Source organism: Stigmatopora nigra, chromosome 6 (assembly GCF_051989575.1).
Source record: "Stigmatopora nigra isolate UIUO_SnigA chromosome 6, RoL_Snig_1.1, whole genome shotgun sequence".
In the NCBI taxonomy this organism is placed as follows: domain Eukaryota; kingdom Metazoa; phylum Chordata; class Actinopteri; order Syngnathiformes; family Syngnathidae; genus Stigmatopora; species Stigmatopora nigra.
In genome coordinates this window covers 3702720-3716120 of record NC_135513.1, presented here as the reverse complement: position 1 = coordinate 3716120, position 13401 = coordinate 3702720, and the positions used below count along the sequence as shown (strand labels likewise).

Here is a 13401-nt window from a genome sequence, read left to right as displayed (position 1 = left end):
TAATAAAGCTGAAGCTTCTCTCCACTACCAGGTCAAGTCAAACTTGGAGAAGGCAAAACAGACTCTGGAGAAAGAGAACTCTGAATTAACCACGGAGGTGCGCTCCCTCACTCAAGCCAAACAAGATGGTGATCACAAGAAGAAGAAATTGGAGGGTCACGTAACAGATTTACAAACCCGCGTCAACGACAGTGAGAAGCAAAAGGCTGAACTGGGAGAACGCTGCTCTAAAATCACAGTAATTTACTATTTTCAAGAATACTCACAAAGGTGGACATGTACAAGCTATTAAAATTAACTGTCCATTTTCCAACAGATTGAACTGGAGAGTGTGACAAACCTACTGAATGAAGTTGAGGGCAAAAATATTAAACTTAACAAAGATGTTTCCAGCTTTAGCTCCCAACTCCAGGATGCACAGGTTACTATGATTTGAAATAAAATATTCACATAAGAAGCAGCGATGTATTGATGTATTTGGCTTGCTTGGCATCTTCAGGAGTTGCTGGCTGAGGAAACGCGTCAGAAGCTGCAGTTTTCTACAAAGCTTCGACAGTCGGAGGATGACAAGAACAGCTTACAAGAGCAGCTTGAGGAAGAAATGGAAGCCAAGAGGAACATTGAGAGACAAGTGTCCACTCTCAATATCCAGGTCAGGGATTATTTTACTAAAATGATGTCAATGGTGATACTGAAAAGTTGGAAACAAAAGTAATGCATTTTTATTCGGCTAAAATGATATTTACCAAAGGTATGGGAAAAAAAAAACCTAAAAGGACTAGTTATAAAACACATTAATGCAATAATGATGTAAGAATTTGAATATGTATTTATTTCATTATTTTTAATTAACCTTTTTATTATGTATTATGTATTATTATTATAATAATTATTAGAAAACGATTTGCAATAACAAAACATAAATTAATAAACATTTGTCTTTTTTTTACCCCAAAATTATTTGGATTACTTGTAGAGGCTAAAATATTTCATTAAAAAACATGTTTATAAAAAAGAGTGCAGAACACTGCATTAAACTAAACAGTTACACTTGAAGAAACGATGCTCTTTCACTCCAGCATTTAGGGCAGGCATACTACAGTTAAAATATAATATTCTGCGCCTGCTCTGTATTTTTGTTTTGCTTAAATCCTATTTTTCCACAGGTATTAAAACAAAAAAAGGAAAAAAAACTAAAAGGACTCGTTATAAAACACATTGATGTCATAATTTGAATAATAATTTCTTAATTGTTTTATTATTTGGAATTAACTTTTTATTGCGTATTATTAATATTATTAAACTATTTGCAATACCAAAACATTGCAAAAATTAATTAATAAATGTCATTATTATCTGTCATTCTTTTTCCAAAATTATTTGCATTACTTGTAAAGGGTAAAACATTTCATTAACAAACAAGTTTATAGAAAAAGAGCATGTGCAGAACATTGCATTAAGCTAAACAGTTACACTTGCAAAAATGATGCCATTTCACTTTCCAGATTGAGTGGGCCAGTAGTCAGCACTATTAAACTTTGACATATAGTGCCAGCATTAAAACTACAGTTAAAATATAATATTCTTTACCCTGCTCTGTATTCTATGAATTGTTCTGATTTCTGCGTAAAGCGTTTCAAGCAACAATTTACACTAAACTAAATAGTGCATAATGACCAAGGAAAAATTGCATACAAAAGATCAGTTCTGAAGTATTTAATTCTAAGGTTTACAAAAAAATCTAATTTTACAGATGAAACTCCAGCCTCAATTTCCATTTAAAATAACCCATCCAAATTATGAAAAGAACTTATAGTTCAGAAAATACTGTACGCAGTATATATATTTACTGTGAGTTTACTCATTTCTATGGGACTTCTACAGCTATCCGATACTAAGAAAAAGCTTGAGGAAATGTGTGGGAATTCTGAGCTGCTGGAAGAAAGCAAAAAGCGTCTGCAGAGAGATTTGGAGGCGGCCAACACTCAGTTCGAGGAAAAAGCCGCTGCTTACGACAAATTGGAAAAGACTAAAAACCGTTTGCAACAAGAGCTGGAGGACACATTGATGGATCTTGACAACCAAAGGCAGAATGTTTCAAACCTTGAGAAGAAACAAAAAAAGTTTGACCAGGTTTGTTCAATTTTTTTTTATTGTTTGTAAGCTTTGACATTTCGCGTCATTTACCTCGTGTTGTTTGGGCTCCAGATGCTGGCAGAGGAGAAATCTGTCTCTAGTAAATACGCAGACGAGCGAGATCGAGCCGAAGCTGAAGCCAGAGAAAAGGAGACAAAGTCTCTGTCTTTGGCAAGGGCTTTGGATGAAGCCCAGGATTCTAGAGAGGAGCTGGAAAGGGCCAACAAGGCCTTGAAGGCTGAGATGGAGGATCTGATCAGTTCCAAGGATGATGTTGGCAAAAATGTAAACTCCAAAAACAAAATGCAAAATGTCATTGTGCAATTGTTAATATAATGCTACATCAATGTCAGGTACATGAGTTGGAGAAGTCTAAGCGAGGCTTGGAGGCCCAAGTGGAGGAGATGAAAACTCAATTGGAGGAGCTGGAGGATGAGCTCCAGGCAGCTGAGGATGCCAAACTGCGCCTGGAGGTCAACATGCAGGCTCTGAAGGCCCAATTTGAGAGGGATCTTCAAGGCCGTGATGAGATGGGAGAGGAGAAGAAAAGACAGCTTGTCAAGCAGGTGAAGAATAAAATGTGTCTGCTTCACAGCATCTAACACACCAAGTTAGTCCAAGTATATCAGTGATCAGACAACATGCACACATTGCAGGTGCGTGAGTTGGAGACAGAGCTGGAGGATGAACGCAAACAGAGGGCCTCGGCAGCAGCAGCCAAGAAGAAGATGGAGACGGATATCAAAGACCTGGAGGGCCAGATTGACACAGCCAATAAGGGAAGAGATGAGGCCATTAAGCAGCTCCGAAAGATCCAGGTGAGGAGTTGGTGTCATGCTGTACTTTCTCCATTCTACTTAGAGCTTGTTGTCTTTCTCTATAAGGGTTGTCACCTATTCTCTCTCTCTCTTTCTCTCTATCTCTCTATCTCTCTCTCTCTCACACTCACACTCACATTTTCTGAACCGCTTGGGGTTATGGGGGGTGCTGGAGCCTATCCCAGCTGACTCCGGGCCAGAGGCCAGCCGATCGCAGTACACACTCACACCCATACCTAGGGGCAATTTAGAGCTGTGAGGCCGACGCGCTAACCACTCGCCCCACCGGGCCGCCACCTATTGTTTGTGATTCTCAAATTTTTCAACAGCTGCTGGCTTCCTCTTTAAATGGGAGTCAACTGGTTTACACAAAATTGATAACATCACTGAATGCTACCCTGCTATGTTTGCTTAACACCCCTTTCAATAGTAAAAATGGATGGTAAAAAAACTAGTATATACCGCCTTTGCTCCTTTTCTGCACTCAAACTGATGACAGACCATCAATTGCCCAATTTTACAACCTTAAGAATGCGTAAATCATGAAAGCTGGGTCTAATTGTTTTTTTGAGAATGTACTGGACTAAATAGTGCATTTGTTTGTAGTAATAGAAAATGCACTGAAATGTGGATTGATCTGGTTAGTCACATTGGACTGCTGTTATTTTGAAAACTGATGTGTGATTCAACTTGTCCATCAGACTCAAATGAAAGACTTCCAGAGGGAGCTGGAGGATGCCCGTGCAGCTCGTGAAGAAGTCCTGACTACAGCCAAAGAGAGTGAGAAGAAAGCTAAGAGCCTGGAGGCCGAGTTGATCCAACTGCAAGAGGTAACAGTTTGTTCACAGTAAGAGTAGGACTAAGATCATTTCCTTTGTTTCCTTGTGGACCGAATCATCATATGTATGGCTCCTCACTAGAATGACTCTACTTCTAGTGAGGAGCCATAAATGTGATGATTCGGTCCACAAGGTAACAAAGGAAATGATCTTAGTCCTACTCTTACTGTGAGTAGGGGTTTCAAACTCGCGCCCCCGTCTTAATATGAAAGATTAATGTCCGTGCGGCCTGCAAGATTGATATGAATGACACTGTGTTCGGAGCTGGATGAACCAATCACGGTGAGGTATACGGCTCTGGAGGGCGGGACATTGGCCGGGCTGTCCAGTGCCTCGCTCGCTCGCTCACTCACTCATTCATTCATTCCTCCAATCATCTGGGCGGAGGTGAAGCCGTGAAGCCAATCACTCCGCTCGGCGCGCACAGTCCTCTGCTGCTCTCAGCATAGAACTGAATGAGGCGCTATGATCCGGCTTGTGTCTGTGTTTGTAGCCATCTCCGCGAGTGAAACTGAAACGTAATAGTCAGTGCGTTAACATTACACTTGAGAAATTCGGAGAGCTGCCGTAATCTGATACAATCGGAGGGCGAAAGTGCGCATGCGCCACAGACCCGCGCGACTGAAAGTTAAGACTCATTCCAAGTGTAAACACATATAGCCTCAGAGATGCCTGTTCCAAAGCCTGCCGTGAAGAGAAAGATCAGTGATGAGCACAGACAGTTTCAAGAAAGGTGGGGAGTGCAATATTTCTTTGTTGAGCACAGGGGCACCCCGACGTGTCTTATTTGCACTGAAAAAGTTGCGGTGCACAAGGAATACAATTTGAAACGCCATTATACTACGAGACATGCTGAGGAGTACAAAAAATACCAGGGAGATGAGCGAGCCACAAAGGTTGCCAGTCTTGAAACACGTCTTCTGAGGCAACAGGATTTCTTCAAGAAGGCTACCAAAGTAAGTAATGCAGCAGTTAAAACTAGCTACGCCGTTTGTGAGCTGATTGCTAAAGCAGGAAAGCCATTCACAGAAGGTGAATTTATCAAAAAGGGCATATTACAGGCTGCACATATTGTCTGTCCAGAAAAGAAAAGTCAATTCAACAACATCAGCCTTTCGGCCAACACCGTGGTAGAGCGCATTTCTGACCAGTCAAGTGACATTTATGATCAACTGTGTGAGAAAGCACAATGTTTCAGTGTATATTCAGTGGCTCTTGATGAGACCACAGACACTGCCCAGCTCGCAATATATGTCTGTGGTGTTGATGACAATTTTGAAGTGATGGAGGAGTTGCCCACAGTAATTCCAATGCATGGCCAGACCACTGCTAAGGAATTATTTCACCAGCTGTGTGTTGCCATTGAGAATGCCGGTTTGCTATGGAAGAGTTTTTTTGTTTTGTTTTAACAATTGATGGGGAGGAAGAATGAACTGATAGCACTTGTTAAAAAAACTAGAAGAGGATGGTGTGGAGGAGGCCACTGCATTATCCATCAGCAGATGGCTGAAGTTTGACATGGGCTTAAAGCATAGAATTTTACGTGCTTTTTTTTGTTGAGGAAATGGAGTTAGAATATGGGGATGTGCTCTACTTCACTTTGGTACGTTGGCTCAGCAGGGGAAACGTGTTGAATAGATTTTTTTGAGTTGAGAGCAGAAGTAAAATACTTCATGGAGATAGACGGGGTTGCTGTTCCTGTGCTCAGTGATCACAAATGGCTCATGGGCTTAGCTTTTCTTGTTGATATCACACATGAGCTTAATGTACTGAACAAGAAGCTACAAGGTGGTCGACTAATAATTTCAGCACCTTACTCCAATTCCTTAACTCTGTGTTATCCCGTCTAACAATGGAGCGTGTCCAGCATCGGAGGAGACAAACCAGGGTTGAACGAGTTAATCCACAGCTGATTTATTCCGTACAAGTTGATCCATACAGAGGTCCGGGTCTTCCTCCCAAAGAATAAACCCGCTGAGTATTGCTGTCCCAAGCGGAGGATGAGAAAGACAGAGCCCAGACCCATTTGCCCAGTTATAGTTTAACAAAAATGCATATTCATTCGCTGGTTGACAATGAAGCGGACTGGTCCACGGCTGCCGAGGGGGGTGTCCTCTTCCGGACTTCACACTCTCCATCCTCGAATCCACATCCTCCAGACCATCTGTCTCCTTATTAGCATGAATCCAACCTGAGAAGACAAATCTCAGACAAACCTTTTGTTAATATTGTAATTGAAGGATCTCCAACAACGCCCTTCATTCATATTGTAATTGAAGGATCTCAGACAACGCCCTTCATTTATATTGTAATTGAAGGATCTCAGACAACGCCTTTTGTTCACATTGTAATTGAGTTAAGGACAAGTGTTTAATCCTGCATTATTGATATCAAAATGAAACGGCCACAGCAAAACGAATGAGCAAAACATGTCATATTCTTCAAAGGCCAGGGGAACTTGTCAGTGCTGCCTATGACAACATGAGAGCATTCTGCACTAAACTTGTGTTATGGAAAGCCCATTTCTCTCAGACAAACCTTTGCCATTTCACAGCATGCAAGGCTCTTGTGAATGCAGGCACACCATTCAGTGGTGAGAAATATGTGGAGGCCATTTCGAAGCTGCGGGAGGAATTTGATCACAGATTTGCAGACTTCAAGAAACACAAAAAGCCACATTTCAAATTTTTGCGGACCCCTTCTCCTTTGATGTGCAAGATGCCCCTCCTGAGCTTCAAATGGAGCTCATTGACCTGCAGTGCAACTCTGCACTCAGAGCAAAGTTCAGGGAGGTGAGTGGAGAAGCTTGGGCAATTTTTGAGAGAGTTGACCCCCAGCCTCCCTGAACTTTCCAGAATGTTCAAGCGGACCATGTGCCTTTTTGGGAGCACATACTTGTGTGAGAAGCTCTTCTCCACCTTGAACTTCAATAAGTCTAAGTATAGGTCCAGACTTACTGATGAGCATCTTCAAGTTCTATTGAGGGTCTCCACTGCTTCCTCCCTCAAGCCAAATGTGACTCAGCTATGTGAGAAGAAGCGCTGCCAGGTCTCTAGCAGCAAGAAGTAGGCAAGAGAAGCCGTGTTCAGAATATTTCATGTTCAATGTTCCATTCAAGTTCAGAAGGTTAAAGAGCTATAAATACAGACATTTGAAACGGAATAACAATAATTAGTTTTCTCTACTTGGCTAGCCAGTGTATATCTACTGTATGCTCATAAGTATTTAATTTTTTTTATTACTGATAGATTTATTTTTTATTCATCTTTAAGTTAATTTATTTAAGTCTTTATTTTTTGTTAAAAAAATTGGAATTTTTTATCATCGTTTTTCTTGTGGAAATCCTGATGTGGCCCAGTCTCACCCAGACTCTTCCTCTAGCGGCCCCCAGGTAAATTGAGTTTGAGACCCCTGATGCAGAGGTAAAATCGGGCCGAAAAAATCCGACCCGACCAGCAGGTCCAAAAACCTCAGCCGGATCGAACCCCTCGAGGGTGTCGAACTCGGATTGGTTCGCGGGCTGCATTAACTTCAACTACATTTTATGTGGGCTGGACCATTTTAGATATAATATTTAGATATTAATACTTGATGAATAGAAATGGATTAAAAAAAACTAAATAGTCTTTTTTTTTAGATCGAAATGTTTGTTTGAGCTTTTTTTCTTAGTGAGTGAAAACTCAATCATTCCGAAAGGAACCAAAATAATTTTGAAATTATTTTCTATATTAGCGTGGGAAACTAAATATTTTTATAGATTTATTTTTAGATTTTACAAAATGCTTTTTGAACTAAAAAGAATGAAAACATTGGATTCAAATTGCAATTAAGTGGAAAATCAGGAAATATAATATACATCTATAATTTTCATGATCCTAAAACAGAAAGTTGGCACTCATGATTTACTTTCTCAGGCTGCACAAAATGATGTGACGGGCCACATTTGGCCCCCGGGCCACCACTTTGACATCTGTGCTCTAGGAACTATTTGTAGTGTTAAGAGCGAGGACGAAGAGTATACTGCATACCTGTCAACCTTTGCCGATAACTTATACATGATTATGATTCCCCGTACAAACCCCAAACACTGTACGATGCATGTTTACTCGTGGTAACTCGTTTCTTTCTAGGTGGCTCTTCCATGCTTGCTTCCACAATATTTACTCTATGTATATCTACGCATGCGCTTGTCATCCTTTATCGATATTGCCGTACGCACCGCTAAAAAAAATACATACGATTGATAATTTTTGCTTGTATACCGTGACAATAGTAACTATCGATGACAGTAGTGTCGTTGGCTACCAGCCTACGAGACTATCTGGATTTTAGCCAAAACGGTCTTGTTGAGATCAGTTTTCATAAATATTGGCGATTTTTTTTCTCCCCGTACCAAAGTCGATGTACGGCGTACATGATTTGAAATGGTAAAAAAAAACCTATAAAATATGTATAAAACGTACAAGTTGACAGGTATGATACTGGTACATGGACAATTCAGCCCACAAGCAAAATAGTAGATAATTTCTCAGATTTACTAGTTTGTAAGTAGTAAAGGGGAAAAAATAAGTCTTGAAGCCATCTTTTATTGTATAATTTTATAGGAACTAGCTTCTGCTGAAAGGGCGCGGAAGCAAGCAGAGGCTGAAAGAGATGAGCTGTCAGATGAGTTGGCAAGCAACACTTCAGGAAAGTCAGTCGTGTTTTATCTTCTCTTGGAAAATAATTTAGTGGATGTGCATTTGGTATGATATGAAAACTCTTGGGCTTCTCCTGTATAGATCAGCCTTGTCTGACGAGAAACGACGTCTGGAAGCTAAGATCTCCCAGCTGGAAGAAGAACTCGAGGAAGAGCAGAGCAACATGGAGATCCTCAATGATAGGCTGAGGAAGAGCACACAGCAGGTTGTCTCAGAAGCGCGATCCGCTCTCACCCTCGCAAAAATTGTCCATGATTCTAGTAGAATTTTGAATTCTGGCCACAGGTGGACCAGATGAACAACGAGCTGCAAACGGAGCGCTCTACTTCTCAAAAGAATGAGAGTGCCCGGCAGCAGTTGGAGCGCCACAACAAGGAGATGAAGGCTAAGCTCAGTGAGATGGAAAACCAGGTCAAGTCCAAGTTCAAAGCCTCCATTACAGCTTTGGAGGGAAAGGTGGCCCAACTGGAGGAGGCTCTTGAGCTGGAGAACAGGTCAGAAAACAAAAACATTTGCTCTGTCAGTTTTTTTACAGTAGCCTAACGAAATATGAAATCCTTGCAAAACTACTACAGTAATACTATGACAATTTAGAATTAAGTTTAGTGTAAGGTTCGATTAAACTTATTTTTCAGTGTGTCTGTATCATAATCCAAGTTCATTTAAATTTGTTAATGTTATATCACGAAAAGTCCCTCTCCCTCACCTCTGCGAAATCCGTCTAATTTTAGTACTTTTACACATAACTACTTATATTAATAATAGATGGCGAATTAGAACAATACAAATGTTTTTCCAATCCAATATCCTCTTTTTGGTGTTTTTTCAGAGGGTTGGAACAAATTACATTGTTCCCTCTCTACTTCGCGCTTCAGCTATCGAGGACTCAGAGCTTCGCAGATTTTTTTCAGGAAAAAAATAAATAAAAAATTTAAAGATATTAAATTCAAATGATAAATTACATCATTTTACAAGAGGTGGAAACAAAATATTCAATAAGAATTAGTAATTGCATCAAAAAAGGCCAAAGAAATGGTCAATAACATGGTGAGAGTTCAGGAATCGCATTGATGACATCATGGCTGTTTACAGGCGCATCTTCACCGCCCAAAAAAAACAATGTTCACAACTCCCAATAACGATGTTTCTTACGTGCAAATAAACTGCAGAAGATCCTCCATCTGGACTACTATGATGTTTTTGCTTGGTGGTGCTTTTGTGCACGTGTTACACGTTTCTTTAAGCATTTTTGAGGAGGCACGCCTACTGCGCGGAAATGCAGCTATTACGGGGGGTCCCGGTCCCCATTAACCGCGATAAGCGAGGGAACACTGTAATTAGTTTTTGGTTCATTCGTTTCTATGGGTAATAATTCAATCGAGATATGAGTAAATCGACATACGCGCTCAGTCCCGTAACGCATAATGCTCGGATCTCAGGGCACCGCTGTACCCAGTTTAAATTGATTGACACCAGACCTTTCTTTTGCTTTATAGAGAGAAGCAGGCTAATGCCAAGAGTATGCGCCAAAAGGATAAGAAGCTCAAAGATGTTCTGATGCAGGTGGAGGATGAAAGGAAACAGGCTGAACAGTACAAAGAGCAGGTATGATATGTTTTTCAATAATTTTCGGATTACTTTCATTCGACTTAAACATTTATTTTATCAATGCTGCACAAGGCGGAGAAGGCAAACACACGCATGAAGCAGTTGAAGCGGCAGCTGGAGGAGTCAGAGGAGGAGTCTCAGCGAGCCACAGCAGCTCGCAGAAAGCTGCAGCGAGAGCTGGATGAAGCCACCGAGACCAATGATGCCATGAGTCGTGAGGTCAACTCTCTCAAGAGCAAACTCAGGTAGGAATGTTTATAAATCAACTTTCCTCTGGACCTAAACATATCATTTCTATTTACTGTTTTTTTTCACCTTGTTCGAATGGTCTTTTGACCGCGTACCTATAGCATCGCGTGCTCATTTTCTCTTCTGGAGAGTTTTGGAAGACAGACAGAGACATAACAGACAGAATGAGATTCAAGCACGTAGGCCAAGGCTTTATTGAGGGAAACACACCTCTAATATCTAACTCCAGCCTATTTCCTTCCTAGTTGGCAATAGTGAGCCATAATTTGAATATTAGTGGCAGTGTTTCCGTGTAGGAAAAAAATCCAAACATGGAATTGTTTCCTATGGCCAGCTAGTCTCGCCATTTAAACCATCTCCCACACAGGGGCCTTAGATCAATTTTATGATACCAGCCCCAGGCTAAACTGGGTAAATGTCTATTGGAACTTGTACAACAAAGGAACATCTGTTTCTAAAAGCAAACACAAAGACCACATATGGAAGTAAAATATACCCGTGACTACGTGGTAAGACAAACAAGACACTTGATCAGTATGAGTGGAGCCAAAATGCTATCTCGTCTTTTGCTTGCAAGTTTTAGAGTACATTTTGATATTTTTATGAAGTTTTATTTTTTAAATACAGTTGTATCTCTACTTACAAAATTAATTGGTTCCAGAACGTTTACATAACTTGGAAATTTCATAAGTAGAGCTGTACTTTATATTCAGTGTCTCTAATTCGTTCCACGGTCCTAACACAACTACCAATTAAACTTTTTGAAATTGTTCAGTGTCCCAATTGTGTATGAAAGATGTGAGGAAACTCACAAAAATGACAGAAAATTATAAGGAAATGATTTATTAATGTCTTAAAATGAATAACAAGCATATGAAAATGTGCCCTGCAACGCTGAAATAGTTCCCACCACGGTCGTTTGTATGTTTGTCCGCTAGATGGCGGCAAGAGCCCGTTCTACCAGGGCTGAAAGACTTTTACGTGTGACCTGTGTGAGAGTGAAAGTATGTGCCGCATTGCATTTGTATGGTTTTTAATCGCTTAATAAGGGGAAAAGCAATAATTGATAAGGGTAGCATTTAGCCAAGGTGGGCAGGTATGTAAGAGAGAAGCTTGAAACATGAATAGAGGTTGTTGTGAGACAGCCATTTGAATTGAATGCTGTTATTGTCTTTACATGAGATAGAATGAGAGCAATGAAATGAGCCCAGTAGAGGGTAGCGATGTATCTGAAGTAAGAATCAATGCAACCGCGTCAATATATTAAAATAACAGATAAGGAAATGCATTTACTTTTTGGGGGGGGATTCCATAACTTGGATGTTTTTTTGTATCTCGAGTCACTCATTTGCATATAAAGAAATTGAAACCTGAAAATTTCGTACCGAGAGGCATTCGTAAGTATAGGTGTGACTGTTTACTATAATATAATTACTATAATGTAAAAAGAATGTGATGTACTGAAGCTTCAAAGTGGTGAAAGATCTTAATACACGAGCTATCTTTATTTATTTTGTCATGTGAAGCAAAAATCCTACAACCGACCATGACAGTTCCTTTGTACATGTGACTTTTTAGGCGTGGAAACGAGCCCTCCTTCAGCAACGCACCTCGGCGTATGGGTGGAGGTCGGCGGGCAGTTGAGGATGCGTCCGAAGAGGAGGTGGACTCTCAAAATGACTTAAATGGAAAGTCAGCAGATTGAGAGAGAAGATGGAACCAACTAAAGCAGATATCCAAAATATTATTGCCTGGCCCCAAAAAGTACTGCTATTTTAGCTGCCATTTGTATTGAAATCACATTCACCTGACAATATTTAAATATGATAATGCAACAATGTTTTTTTTGGCTCCGATATCATAGAGATAAGCTTGAAGGAAAATGAGTTAAACTATATCAGGCAAATGGCATCATATTTGTGACAGCAACATTTTGGGCTGGCCATGCCATCAACAACAAAACAAATCTAAAACATAAGATGATATCTGAATGTCAACAAATGACTTCATTTGCAGTATTAATGGATTCATTCCCCCCCCATTTGGCCCAATAAGTAAAGCATTTGACCAATTTTAATGGAATTTAATATATTTTTCAGTCTCATTAATGCTGGTCAGTAATTTGATCTTTAATGCAAGTTAAAATGCCAAGCTTTTCCCTTATGATTTAATGGAAGCCTCAAACTTTGTTCAAATAAATCCACAACCCCCCTCCAAAAAGTGGCCAGGTTATGCTTTTTTTTGCCATTTTCAGTTGTTAACTGATCTTTCGTCTTGTTTCAGAGCACTTTTTCATCACACAATTCAAATACATTAACTAAATAACAACCAAAAGGCTGATTTAGTGATGTCACTTAAGTGTGATTTACTTTTTAAAATTCCACATTGTGCTGCATTGAATGACTATTAATGCAACAATCTGTACTAAATAGGTGCCTGCCTCTAAGTGATAACCTGCCAGCAGAGCCAATAATGTATCACATTTGGATAGTATGTCACCTCTGTGTAAATGTGTAACTACTACAGCTATAGTTGTCTTTGTGTGTGACTATTGCTGCTGATCTTGTTTGTGATTGTAAATGTAGACATCTACAATATATCCAGTCTGCTTTTCTTACACTAACAAGTCAATCAGCAATTTCATTTTTGTATGAGTCATCCCATACTTCAATGTGTAAAAGGTCATTAGATCAGAAGTCACCTCTTGTACAATTTGCTGCATTTTTAGACAATTCAATCTGCATTCTCAGTTCCCAGCTAATCACTTTAGGACAATACAGTTCTGTAACCAACTGATGTTTACATTGCACAATTTCTTTTTAGTAATTGTTGAAACACTTGCACAGAAATAATAAATACCCCCAAAAATATATATAACATTTTGTCTTTTTAATGTTTTTCAGCAGAGGTTGGTAACTTCACACGTCAAACTGACCTATAGTTCAACAGTCTTTACTTTGGTGTTGTGCATCAGATGAATTCAAGGCCACAAGCAGCTGAAAGCAAAATGCTAACTGTAGATAGTGCATCTCATTAACCTGATCAAATATT

General features: G+C 39.8%; 1 protein-coding gene across 2 annotated transcripts in view; it reads left to right on the top strand.

The window, feature by feature from the left end:
* Positions 1-13227, top strand: part of myh11a (myosin, heavy chain 11a, smooth muscle) — a 35471-nt gene extending 22244 nt beyond the window's left edge. For both annotated transcript variants that reach the window (XM_077719582.1, XM_077719581.1), the window contains 14 exons: positions 32-238; positions 317-421; positions 500-652; positions 1885-2133; positions 2209-2421; positions 2490-2702; positions 2793-2954; positions 3656-3784; positions 8398-8486; positions 8575-8698; positions 8779-8987; positions 9990-10098; positions 10174-10346; positions 11929-13227. In XM_077719582.1, coding sequence (XP_077575708.1) covers positions 32-238; positions 317-421; positions 500-652; positions 1885-2133; positions 2209-2421; positions 2490-2702; positions 2793-2954; positions 3656-3784; positions 8398-8486; positions 8575-8698; positions 8779-8987; positions 9990-10098; positions 10174-10346; positions 11929-12055 — 2262 coding nt within the window. In that variant the 3' untranslated portion in view covers positions 12056-13227. The remainder of the gene's footprint in view (positions 1-31; positions 239-316; positions 422-499; positions 653-1884; positions 2134-2208; positions 2422-2489; positions 2703-2792; positions 2955-3655; positions 3785-8397; positions 8487-8574; positions 8699-8778; positions 8988-9989; positions 10099-10173; positions 10347-11928) is intronic.
* Positions 13228-13401: the final 174 nt, after the last annotated feature.